Genomic DNA, 11,042 nt, shown 5'->3' with positions numbered 1-11,042 from the left:
ACCACAACAACAACAACAGTGATAATAAGATCATTGTAACAACAACAACAGTGATAATAAGATCATTGTAACAACAACAACAACAGTGATAATAAGATAATTGTAACCACAACAACAACAGTGATAATAAGATCATTGTAACAACAACAACAGTGATAATAAGATCATTGTAACCACAACAACAACAGTGATAATAAGATCATTGTAACCACAACAACAACAGTGATAATAAGATCATTGTAACCACAACAACAACAGTGATAATAAGATCATTGTAACAACAACAACAACAGTGATAATAAGATCATTGTAACAACAACAACAGTGATAATAAGATCATTGTAACCACAACAACAACAGTGATAATAAGATCATTGTAACCACAGCAGTGACAGTGAAAATAAGATCATTGTAACAACAACAACAACAACAACAGTGATAATAAGATCATTGTAACCACAAAAGTGATCATAGAGATCATTGTAACCACAACAACAACAGTGATAATAAGATCACTGTAACCACAACAACAACAGTGATAATAAAGATAATTGTAACCACAACAGTGATTACTATAATTATAATGCTAATGATAAGTGATTGTTTACGTTGTAAAATTAAAGCAGGATAGGAATATGTGTTGTATATAGTGTGGCATCATGTTGGCTGTGTGTGTGTGTGTGTGTGTGTGCGCGCGTGTGATATGGCATATGTGTTATTTCATTTCGGCATGTTTACATTCCTCAGCCAGCTGCTCTTCATCATCATCGTCGTCATCATCATCATCGATGGGGGGGCGGTTCCGCTTGAAAAAGCCCAGCTGGCGCGCGCGCGCACACACACACACACACACACACACACACACACACGATTTAAATAAATTTGACTTAATATGCACCATGCTCTAATTCGGGGTAAACAAACATGATGTCATTTCCGTTTTTGGTTTGTTTTTGGCCTCTAGAGGGCGACATCTACTTGCACATCTGCCATTAGGCATCCATCCCTCCATTATCCGAACCGCTTATCCTGCTCTCAGGGTCGCGGGATGCTGGAGCCTATCCCAGCAGTCATTGGGCGGCAGGCGGGGAGACACCGCCAGGCCACCACACTCTCACACTCACACTCACACTCACACTCACACACACACACACACACACACACACACCTAGAGACAATTAAGTACGGCCGATTCACCTGACCTACGTGTCTTTGAGTCACCTGACCTACATGTCTTTGAGTCATTTGACCTACACGTCTTTGAGTCACCTTACCTACACGTCTTTGAGTCACCTGACCTACATGTCTTTGAGTCACCTGACCTACATGTCTTTGAGTCACCTGACCTACATGTCTTTGAGTCACCTGACCTACACGTCTTTGAGTCACCTGACCTACATGTCTTTGAGTCACCTGACCTACACGTCTTTGAGTCACCTGACCTACATGTCTTTAGTTCACCTGACCTACACGTCTTTGAGTCACCTGGCCTACATGTGTTTGAGTCACCTGACCTACATGTGTTTGAGTCACCTGACCTACATGTCTTTGGACTGTGGGAGGAAACCGGAGCCCCCGGAGGAAACCCATGCAGACACGGGGAGAACATGCAAACTTCACACAGAGGACGAACTGGGACGACTCCCAAGGTTGGACAACCCCGGGGCTCGAACCCAGGACCTCCTTGCTGTGAGGCTACAGCGCTAACCCCTGGCCACCGTGCAGGCCAGTAGGCATGTTGCCGGGAATTAATGTAGACAGATTCCTGACCAATCACAACACTTCATTTAGAATAGAAACCAGCGCTGGGGACTTAGGGAAACTTAAGAAACGCCGCTACTCGGATTTTGAAATGTAAGAAACAGTATTTCAAGTTTAAAGTTCAAAACACCGCGTAGAATTCCCTGATTTGGATAAAAAGGAGTCTAAAATATTGATTTATCACTGAAAATCTCCTTGAAGTCAAAAGAAAAATCCCATAATTTATCGCCAGAAGACACTGCGGCTTGGTCTTGCCATGATTTTGTGCGTATAGATAAATGTGCACAATTTGATGCTGAACAGGTTACCTAGAATTTAAGAAACCTTAAGAAACACTATTGAAATGTTCTGCTTTGTTAGGAGAGCCCTGTTTCATATCAAATACATGAGTGTACTTACGGGGTAAAATAGACTTGGAGAAAGTCTACAAAGTTTCGAGAATATTCAGTTTTTGGTTGTTTTGCGAAAGGTTCTTCCTTACCGCGTTTTGAACTTTAAAACTATTGGATGCAACTGATAAATGGTACAACTGCCTTCTTATAAGACACCGATTTGTTCCATTTAAATGGTTTTATTGTGTTTACTCTGTGTATTGTCTGGGGTTTGTCTTTCACCTGTTTGTCTTTGTCTGTTATGGACCCTGAGTCTGCAACAAAGTTTTGAATTGAAAATGATTATTTTTCATGTAAAAACGACACCAAAAATCGCCTTTTGTCACTAAGTTAACGTATTTCAATTAGTGTTTGAACTGGGAATATATGCAGCAAGGAGTAACAATTACTCTCTCGTTATTTCTAGTTGGCTGTGCCGAAGCACCTTTCATCACGGAGGGTTTCGAAATTGGAAGAACGCCACTGGAAAAGATGGCGGGCTCGAACGCATGGTAAATCAAGAATGCATCCATTGAGCAGAGAGAGGGCAATATGCAGAAGAACAATGGCACCAATCAGTGCTCAGCTTTCTGAGGCAGAAGCTGCAAACGCTTCAAAAGGAGAGCGAGCGAAGAAAGAGAACAGCGAGATTGCGGCTGTTATCTTAGATGTGGTGCGACACATCGCATTGCAGAACGGAGCTTTTCGTGGACACGACTAGAAAACAACGTCCTTAAACCGGGGGAAGTTTCTTGAAGAGATCAAGTTTCTCGCGAACTATCATGCGCCACTCCAAAATTGGCTCGAAACCATCCTGGAAACGTTTCCTGGCTAAGCAATGACATTCAGAACGAGATGATAGGCATACTTTCTGATAATGTACTGGAGACCACCAAGGAGCAGGTAAAGAAAAGCAGGGTCTATTCTGCTGAATGTGACGAGGTGACAAGTTACCAGCATTCCTTTCTGTCAGTCGTGCTCAGATATGTTTACGAGCATGCCATCTACGAGCGCGTTGTTGGACTTAAACACGTCCAAAGTTTAAAAGGAAAGTCATTGTCGGACGTCCTTGTTGAAGAGCTTGCCAAGCATCAAATTCCGTTGAAGGACATGATTGGAAAAGGTTTCGACGGTGCTAGCAGCATGTCTGGATTCAAGATTCAAGATTCGAAAAAGGACTGGTTGTTAAAATCCCTAGTGTTTGCACTGCAACCGATTCAGTGGAGATCAAACTGGAGATGTCTGCCAAGGTGACATTGCCACCACCAGGACACATCATCAGTTGTGTACCTCAGCATCACAGGGTTTTTCGGCCTTTTATCTAAAGACACCCTCCGCTGAGGCAGGCCCACCAGAGGTTGATCGGTCCTGGGTGCGTGACCTGTGGTTAGCTGTTCACCCTGGCAGCCCAGACGGCGTCTCTCCTTTTGAGCCAGATCCAGTGGCTAGTCCTCTCAGCAGTGTTGGCTAGCTCTTTGATCACTCTCCTGTGGGCCTGCCCCCTGACTCCTAGTTCCCTCAGGAGTTTTGCTGTGGAGCTGGCAACAAAGCCCCTACAACCCACCTCCACAGGGCGCACCTTCACCTTCCAGCCTCTGTCCTCTGCTTCGGCTGCTAGGTTGGCGTACCACAGCTTCTTACGCTCGTACGCTTCGTCGACTGCATCCTCCCAGGGGACTGTAAGCTCAATGATGTAAGCGAGCTGGTTAGAATTGGACCAGAGGACGAAGTCTGGTCGCAAGGTGGTTGTTGCGATCTCTGTCGGGAAGATGAGCTTCTCGCCCAAGTCCACTCGCATTTCCCAATCCCTGGCTGAGTTTAGTGAGCCTAAGTTGGGAAGTGAAGGGTTGGCCTTCAGTTTATCCCCCTCTCGAATGAAAGCTGGAAACCGCCGGGGCCCTTCCTGGTTGTTGAAGGGTTGGGCATTGATGGAAACCCTCTTGCAATCGAGTTCAGCTGCCAAGTACCTGAGCACCTGATTGTGTCGCCAGGTGTATCTGCCTTGGGTAAGGCTGGTCTTGCAGCCAACCAAGATATGCTTGAGGGTTGCTGGGGCTGTACACAGGGAGCAAGATGGATTCTCTCCAAACCAGAGATTTAGATTTATGGGAGAGGGCAGGACATCATATGTGGCCTTGATGATGAAACTCAGCCTGTTTCATTCCATGCTCCAGAGGTCACTCCATGTGAGTTTCCTCTTTTCAACACCCTCCCACCTCATCCAGCGACCCTGTTTGGCTTGTGCTACGGCTTTAGCACATCTGGCTGCTTCTTCCTGTCGGCGAACCTCCTCAACCACCATAGTTCGCCGTTCGGTAGTAGTCGCCTTTTGCCAGGTAGGTGTTTTTATTCCCAGGCCAAGGCCGCCTCTGCCTTGTTGAACATGGCCTACTACGTCTCAGTGGTGGAGGGCAGATTTCGCCTCCAGTACAGCTGCAGCCGGGGTCCATTTCTTCCCTGTTGCTAGGGTTGGAGCAACTCCTCTCACTACTGGGTCTCGGGATTCTGTGAGCGACATGTCCAGCCTCACTTTGGCACATTTGAATTCCTCAACCAGGCTGGAAATTGGCAGTGCGAGGGCTCCATTGCCGTAGAGTCCAACACTGCTGAGGCACCTTGGCAGTCCAAGCCATTTCCTCACCTGCGAGTTCACTAGCCTCTCCAAGCGATTGGCATGAGATAGTGAGACTTCGTACATGGTTATTGGCCACATGAGTCGGGGTAGCAGCCCAAACTGAAAGCACCAAAGCTTCAACTTCCCGGGCAGCGCAGTGTTGTTGATTTGCCTGAGGCCACTAATTGTATCCTGGCGAAGTTGCTCCAGTTGCTGGGTGTCTTTGAGGTCTGCATTGTACCACCGTCCGAGGCTCTTGATGGGCTTCTCCCGGACTGTGGGGATTGGTTGATCACTAATGCAGAACCGTTCATCTGCTAGTTGGCCTTTGACAATGGAGATGCTGCGAGATTTACTTGGTTTAAACTCCATTCGTGCCCACTTGATGTTCTCCTGGAGTTTCTGCAGCAGGCGCCTGGTGCATGGTTTTGTTGTTGCTATGGTGGTCAAGTCATCCATGTACGCCCGGATTGGTGGAAGACGCAGGCCATTCCTGGACCTTTCGCCTCCCACCACCCATCGAGATGCACGGATGACGAGCTCCATTGCCATGGAAAAGACAACGGAATGCAACTCTGTCACTCTACTTCCATTGCTTTGCACATTGTCTCTATTTGGTGCTAGGAAAGTGTGCTGAGGCACTTCCAATGGTAAAAGATGTATTTGCTGCAATTGGGTCAGTCTTTACTGTAATGGAGGGCTCCCCTCAATGCATGGCTGTTTATGAGGCAAATCTTCAACGGTTTTCAATCAAAGACGGGAGAACTGCTCTTTGTGCATTTTCGGACACCCGTTGGACCGCAAGGGCAGACAATCTTGCTGCCAGCCCTGATCGCCACACTTAGGGGGTTAAAATCCAGCGACACAGCTTGTGAAGGGCTTTTGATAAGAATCGCTACCTTGGAATTTTTACTGAAGGTACCGATTCTTAAAGAATGTTTTGATCGTTTGAGATACGCATCAGAATATCTGCAAAGAGAAGAGATGGGTATGGTTAATGCAGTGGACTCGGTCACAGCCCTTATTCGACAAATCTCCTCGCTTCGCGCTGAAGAGAAGCTATCTGATTTGTTCAGAAGGCTAAAGAAAAGGCAGCCGAGTTTGGAATCCACGATGATTTCAGTACATGGCCAAGTCGTTTAGCTGATGGTCAACCCGTGCTGGATGCATCTTTTAGCCATAGAATTGCTGTGGAAACCGAAAATAACCCGGCTGAATCACAAGAGGGCACTTTCCGCCACAGCTTCTCCTACACTCTGTTGGGTCACTAAATGAGTTGAAGAGAACATTTTCTTTCGAGGCCTGCGAAGTAATGGTTCGACTTTCTGCTCTTGGTCCTCCCAAATGGAATGAGGCGAACGTTACAGAAATAAAGAAATATACCAAAAGATATGATGTCCCCGTGGAGGAAGTTGGCCTTGAGTACTCCATGTTCCGAGACTGGAGATTTTTCGAAAGTTTGCTGCAGGAGATTGAGGAGAGAAAAGCCAAGACATTGAAAAATCCATATCTGCCGCTTATCCTTAAAACATTTTCAGAAGGTTATCTTGCTACCCTCTATCCAAGCCTCTTTCACGTCACCCAGATTGCTGCACCCATACCCGTGACAATTGCCAGCTTTGAGCGGTGAAAATAAGAAGCAATTACATGCGTGCCAAGATGGACGAAGCCCGTCTTGGGAGTTTGCTGGTCATCAGCAGCGATAGACACCTTTCCAAAGACACTGACTTGACTGAACTCGTAAATCAGTTTGCCATAAAGCCTTGGAAACGTCGCTAGTAACATTGCTGTTAATTGCTAATCAGTGGAATGATACATAAAATACTTGCAATTTTAAGGTAACTTCAGAAGCTAGCTTACTGTGTTAAAGTTTGAATTTGTTGCTGAAAGTCAAAAAATGGTTTTGATACCACGTTAATGCATCTATTTTACTTTCAAAATACCACCAACCTTTCAAAACAGCGGCCAACCTACTATAACATTTGGAATACAACACTATAAGTCTTTTCTGGCTCATTCAGATTATATACGATCATAATTAAGTTATGCCAATATGTATGTGGTTTAGGTTTATGTAGTGAGCAGGTTTTGATGTGTAATGAGTGCGCATGCGCAAGTGTGGAGACTTGAAGATGTGCCTAGTGAAAGGTCAACGTTATGCCTTGGTCTCCGCCCGGTGCATTCTTTACTAATATCAGTACTATAAAGTACAAGACACGGTGTCAGAAGTCGTCGTCCTCGCCTCTGAGATGAACACAATCACCCGACGCGAGCGACGGGATGATCCGTGCAGTTTGACTACGTGAGAAAGGAGCTTCTGAAGTGGCCGAGTGAGCTATACAGCTAGCAGAGCTAGCAGAGCTATAGAGCTAGCAGAGCTATAGAGCTAGCAGAGCTAACAGAGCTAGCAGAGCTATAGAGCTAGCAGAGCTAACAGAGCTAGCAGAGCTAACGGGGAGCTGCGTTGACGCAACGTTGGAGAGGAGCATGCGGAAGGTAAAGCAGAATGGATTCTCTATTTTCAGTAAGTCCGCCTGAAGCATTTGACTTGGGAGACTGTGGTAGTGGCCTGGTTGGATGCGAGGTTTAGAAAGATTCCGCATAGCGGCAGCAGCAGGAGTAAATGCAAAGAGTCAAGAGTATCAAGCTAACTCGCTGGTTTACACTATGGGAGACATGGCGGAGGACGTTCTGAACACGTCAGCACTGACGGAGTAGGACAAGACAAAGTACCACCAAGCAAAGCAAGCAGCGCTCCATAAACAGCTCATATGCGAGCATAATGTGGTCTTGGAAAGAGCTAAATTCAGCAAGCGTAGCCAGCCAGGAGCCTGGTGAGACGGCTGAAGCGTTATTACTGCTGTGCATCAACTGGCTGAGCAGTGTCAGTATGTCAGTATTCTCCAAGACGAGATGGTCAGAGACCGCCTTGTGGTAGGTACCAGAGATCATGAGAGACCATGAGAGACCATGGACCTGCAGAGAAGTTACAGCCAGATTCTGAGTTGACTCTCGTGAAAGCTGTCACACAAATCCGCCAAAGTGAGGAAATTAAAAAGCAACAGCCCGCATTGAGACAGAGTAGCACAGATGGCACAGAGGCAAACATGGATGCAGTTAGATTCCAGTTCAAACAGAAATACTCTCCACACGGAAAAAGCGGTTTTACACCAAAGGAAAGAGGGCAAACTAATGCAAATACTAAATGTGGCAGATGTGGGGTGACACGTGAAAATTCATTCAATGCATGTCCCGCGCGCACTGCTGAGTGCAGGAAATGTAAGAAAAGGGGCATTTTGCCGCTGTTTGTAAAACGAAAATGAGAGTGGAAGAAATTAAGGAACATGACTTGGATGAAAACGTAGAGACATTGTTCCTGGGCACAGTGAATTGTACAAAATCCAACACATTCTGGCAGAACTCGGTTGCAGCGAATGGTCAGCAGATGATGTTCAAGTTGGACACGGCGCTGCAGGGACAGCTATCCCGGCACATCTGTATTCACAAAAGCCACATGGAAAGCTGCTACTGACAACCAAAAGACTGTGTGGACCAAGTAACTCTCCCATAGACGTGAAGGGACATTTTACTGCGGATATTAGTCACAATGGAATTGTAGCGAAGCAGCGAGTGTATGTTGTGCCAGGGTTAGTGACTCCTTTGCTTGGCTTACCAGCAATACAAGACCTCTGCCTGCTCAGCCCTGTGCAAGCTATCACAGCAGCTGAGGTCAGCTACAAAGAACAATATCCCAGAGTTTTCACAGGCTTAGGTAAGCTAGAGGGAGAACACACAATTAAATTAAAAGAAAAGGCCACTCCCTTTGCCCTGGCTGTGACATGCCGTGTGCCATTGCCCTTAAGAGGAAACGTTCGAGAAGAGTTAAAAAGGATGGAGGAAATGGGTGTTATTTCTGCCATAGAGGAAGCTACAGAGTGGTGCTCAGGAATGGTTGTAGTACCAAAACCTAATGGAAAAATTAGAATATGTGTCGACCTAACCCACCTGAACGAAAATGTGTGCAGGGAGTGACATATTCTTCCAGCTGTTGATGAGACGCTAGCTAAGCTAGCTGGAGCTAGGATTTTTTCCAAACTGGATGCCACTGCCGGTTTTTGGCAGGTGCCTTTGCAAGAAGACTCAGCCCCAGTCACCACCTTCATCACACCATTTGGCCGTTATTGTTTTAATCGGTTTCCCTTTGGAATATCATCTGCGCCAGAACACTTTCAGAAGCGTTTAACGCAGATGCTTGACGGCCTAGAAGGAACTTTGTGTCATGCGGCGCAGCTCCTGATGGGGCGCAACATCCAAACACCCCTTCCGGTGTGTCCACGCACTCTCAAACCAGCATGGCCAGTCTTGAGAGCTTTTGAGTTGAAAGACCAGGAGCTTAAAAGACAACAGGCTGAAGGATACAACAGACGACATAGAGCACGGGAGACACCACCACTCCAGCCAGGTCAGAGAGTTTGGATACGGAATGTTCCACACACAGGAGTCGTCTCTGGATCAGCAGGGACACCACGTTCATACGTGACCCAAACCTCAAAAGGCAGTCTCCGAAGAAACCCTTCTCATTTGAGAGTAGGGCCTTCACTGTCTGGAAGCCAGCCGGACTCTGGACTACACACCAGAGTTGGCAGGGCAGTCAAGCCTGTTAAAAGACTGAATATGTAGTTTAGTGTTGTGAGTATACAAGGAGCAGAATTACCTCCATACCACAACAGAGAGGATCAGGTAGTCTACCCTACCTCTCAGTGAGGTGATGTACTTGTCTTGATATGTTCATAGGTAAAAAATAAAATTAAAAAAAGGAAAATGAGATGTGAAATGAGCAGTTAATTTAACCAGTTTACATTTGCTCACGTTTACAGAGATGTCTAAGGTGCCAGCTGTTCCCCTGCCTTGTTGGTAAAATCAGCATTAGGCTTTATTAACATATGATTTAAGTTTTCTGTAAAGATCCTGAAAGTATCGGTTTAAAAGGGGGAGATGTGCTGAGCAGGTTTTGATATGTAATGAGTGCGCATGCGCGAGTGTTGAGACTTGAAGATGTGCCTAGTAAAAGGTCAACATTATGCCTTGGTCTCCGGTCCATTCATTACTAATGTAAGTACTATAAAGTACAAGACAGTTTAATCAATGAAACCGAAATAATACTAATTGCCATAGTTATCACGAGATACACGACATGGCGTTGTAAATCTGCTTCTCTTTAAAAGCGTATATCATGATTGTCTACGTTGGCAGAGAAATAAACAATGGTATAGATAATCACATCAGCTGATTTATAGAATAACTGTTACAAAAGTGTCAAATTTTCCATTTTAGCACTGACAAACAGGATCAGAAGAGGCCTTCTACACCAAAATAAAGCATGTTCTTCAAAAAATGACCTTTGGGCGCTGATTTATAGAATAACTGTTAAGAAATTGTCAAAGTTTCCATGTCAGCAATGGCAAACATGGTGTCGGGAGCTTCATTCTAAGCCAACGTAAAGGGCGTGTCCCCAGAAAGGGCGTGTCCTCAGACCCCCTTATTTTCATACCCCCCCCACTTAATTTACCCTGGACATGCCGCTGGAAGTGCACAAATTCATGGAAGGAAATTGCCAAGACTTTGGGGAAAGCAGCTCTTCTGCTTCTTGCATGTATTTCGTTATTTTGCCCGGGAATACGTAATGCTGATCTACTGCGCATGTGTGAAACGCGTACTCCGAGCGAACTCCACTAGGACACTGAAGAAAGGGGAGAGGGTCCGCGGTGGTGTAGCGGTCTAAGCAGGGGCTTTGTGTCGATGCTGTTGCCCACGGGGGACCGGGGTTCGCGCCCCGGTCTCGTCAGATCCGACTATGGCCGGACTCGATGAAGCAGCTGTCTTGGGGAGGGGGCGGAGTCGGCTTGTGTTCGTCACGTGAATGCGTCTCTGGGTGGGTGGGGAAGCAGTGGTGGTTCGGCCTGGAGTCGCCTTGTCACGGAAGTGGGGAGGCGTCTCCTTCCAGACTGCCGGCCGGTGAGACGCAGTTGGCGAACGCATGCGGTACGAGGGTGGGTGTTTGAATTAAAATAGGGATCGACTGGCCACTAAATTGGGAGAAAAAAGGGAAAAATCAGAAATAAATTTATTAAAAAAAAGAAAGGGGAGAGGTGGGGGTTGTACAATTTACAAAAATGCATTTCGGATGTATGACATGATTCATTTATGTTACGTCTCTGATCACATTTCAGTCATGTAGAGTTCTTTTCATTTTAATGGATGTAAAATCTCAACGTTTCGGTCATGTTAACCAGAGC

General features: G+C 46.1%; 1 protein-coding gene across 1 annotated transcript in view; it reads right to left on the bottom strand.

The window, feature by feature from the left end:
- Positions 1-385: 385 nt before the first annotated feature.
- Positions 386-11,042, bottom strand: part of itga2b (integrin, alpha 2b) — a 108,760-nt gene continuing 98,103 nt past the window's right edge. Inside the window, exon 31 of the mRNA XM_056288296.1 lies at positions 386-820. Within this exon, the coding sequence (XP_056144271.1) occupies positions 716-820 (105 nt within the window). The 3' untranslated portion in view covers positions 386-715. The remainder of the gene's footprint in view (positions 821-11,042) is intronic.

The sequence above is a fragment of the Lampris incognitus genome, chromosome 10 (genome assembly GCF_029633865.1).
Source record: "Lampris incognitus isolate fLamInc1 chromosome 10, fLamInc1.hap2, whole genome shotgun sequence".
Taxonomy (NCBI): domain Eukaryota; kingdom Metazoa; phylum Chordata; class Actinopteri; order Lampriformes; family Lampridae; genus Lampris; species Lampris incognitus.
This window is presented reverse-complemented; position numbering and strand designations above follow the sequence as displayed.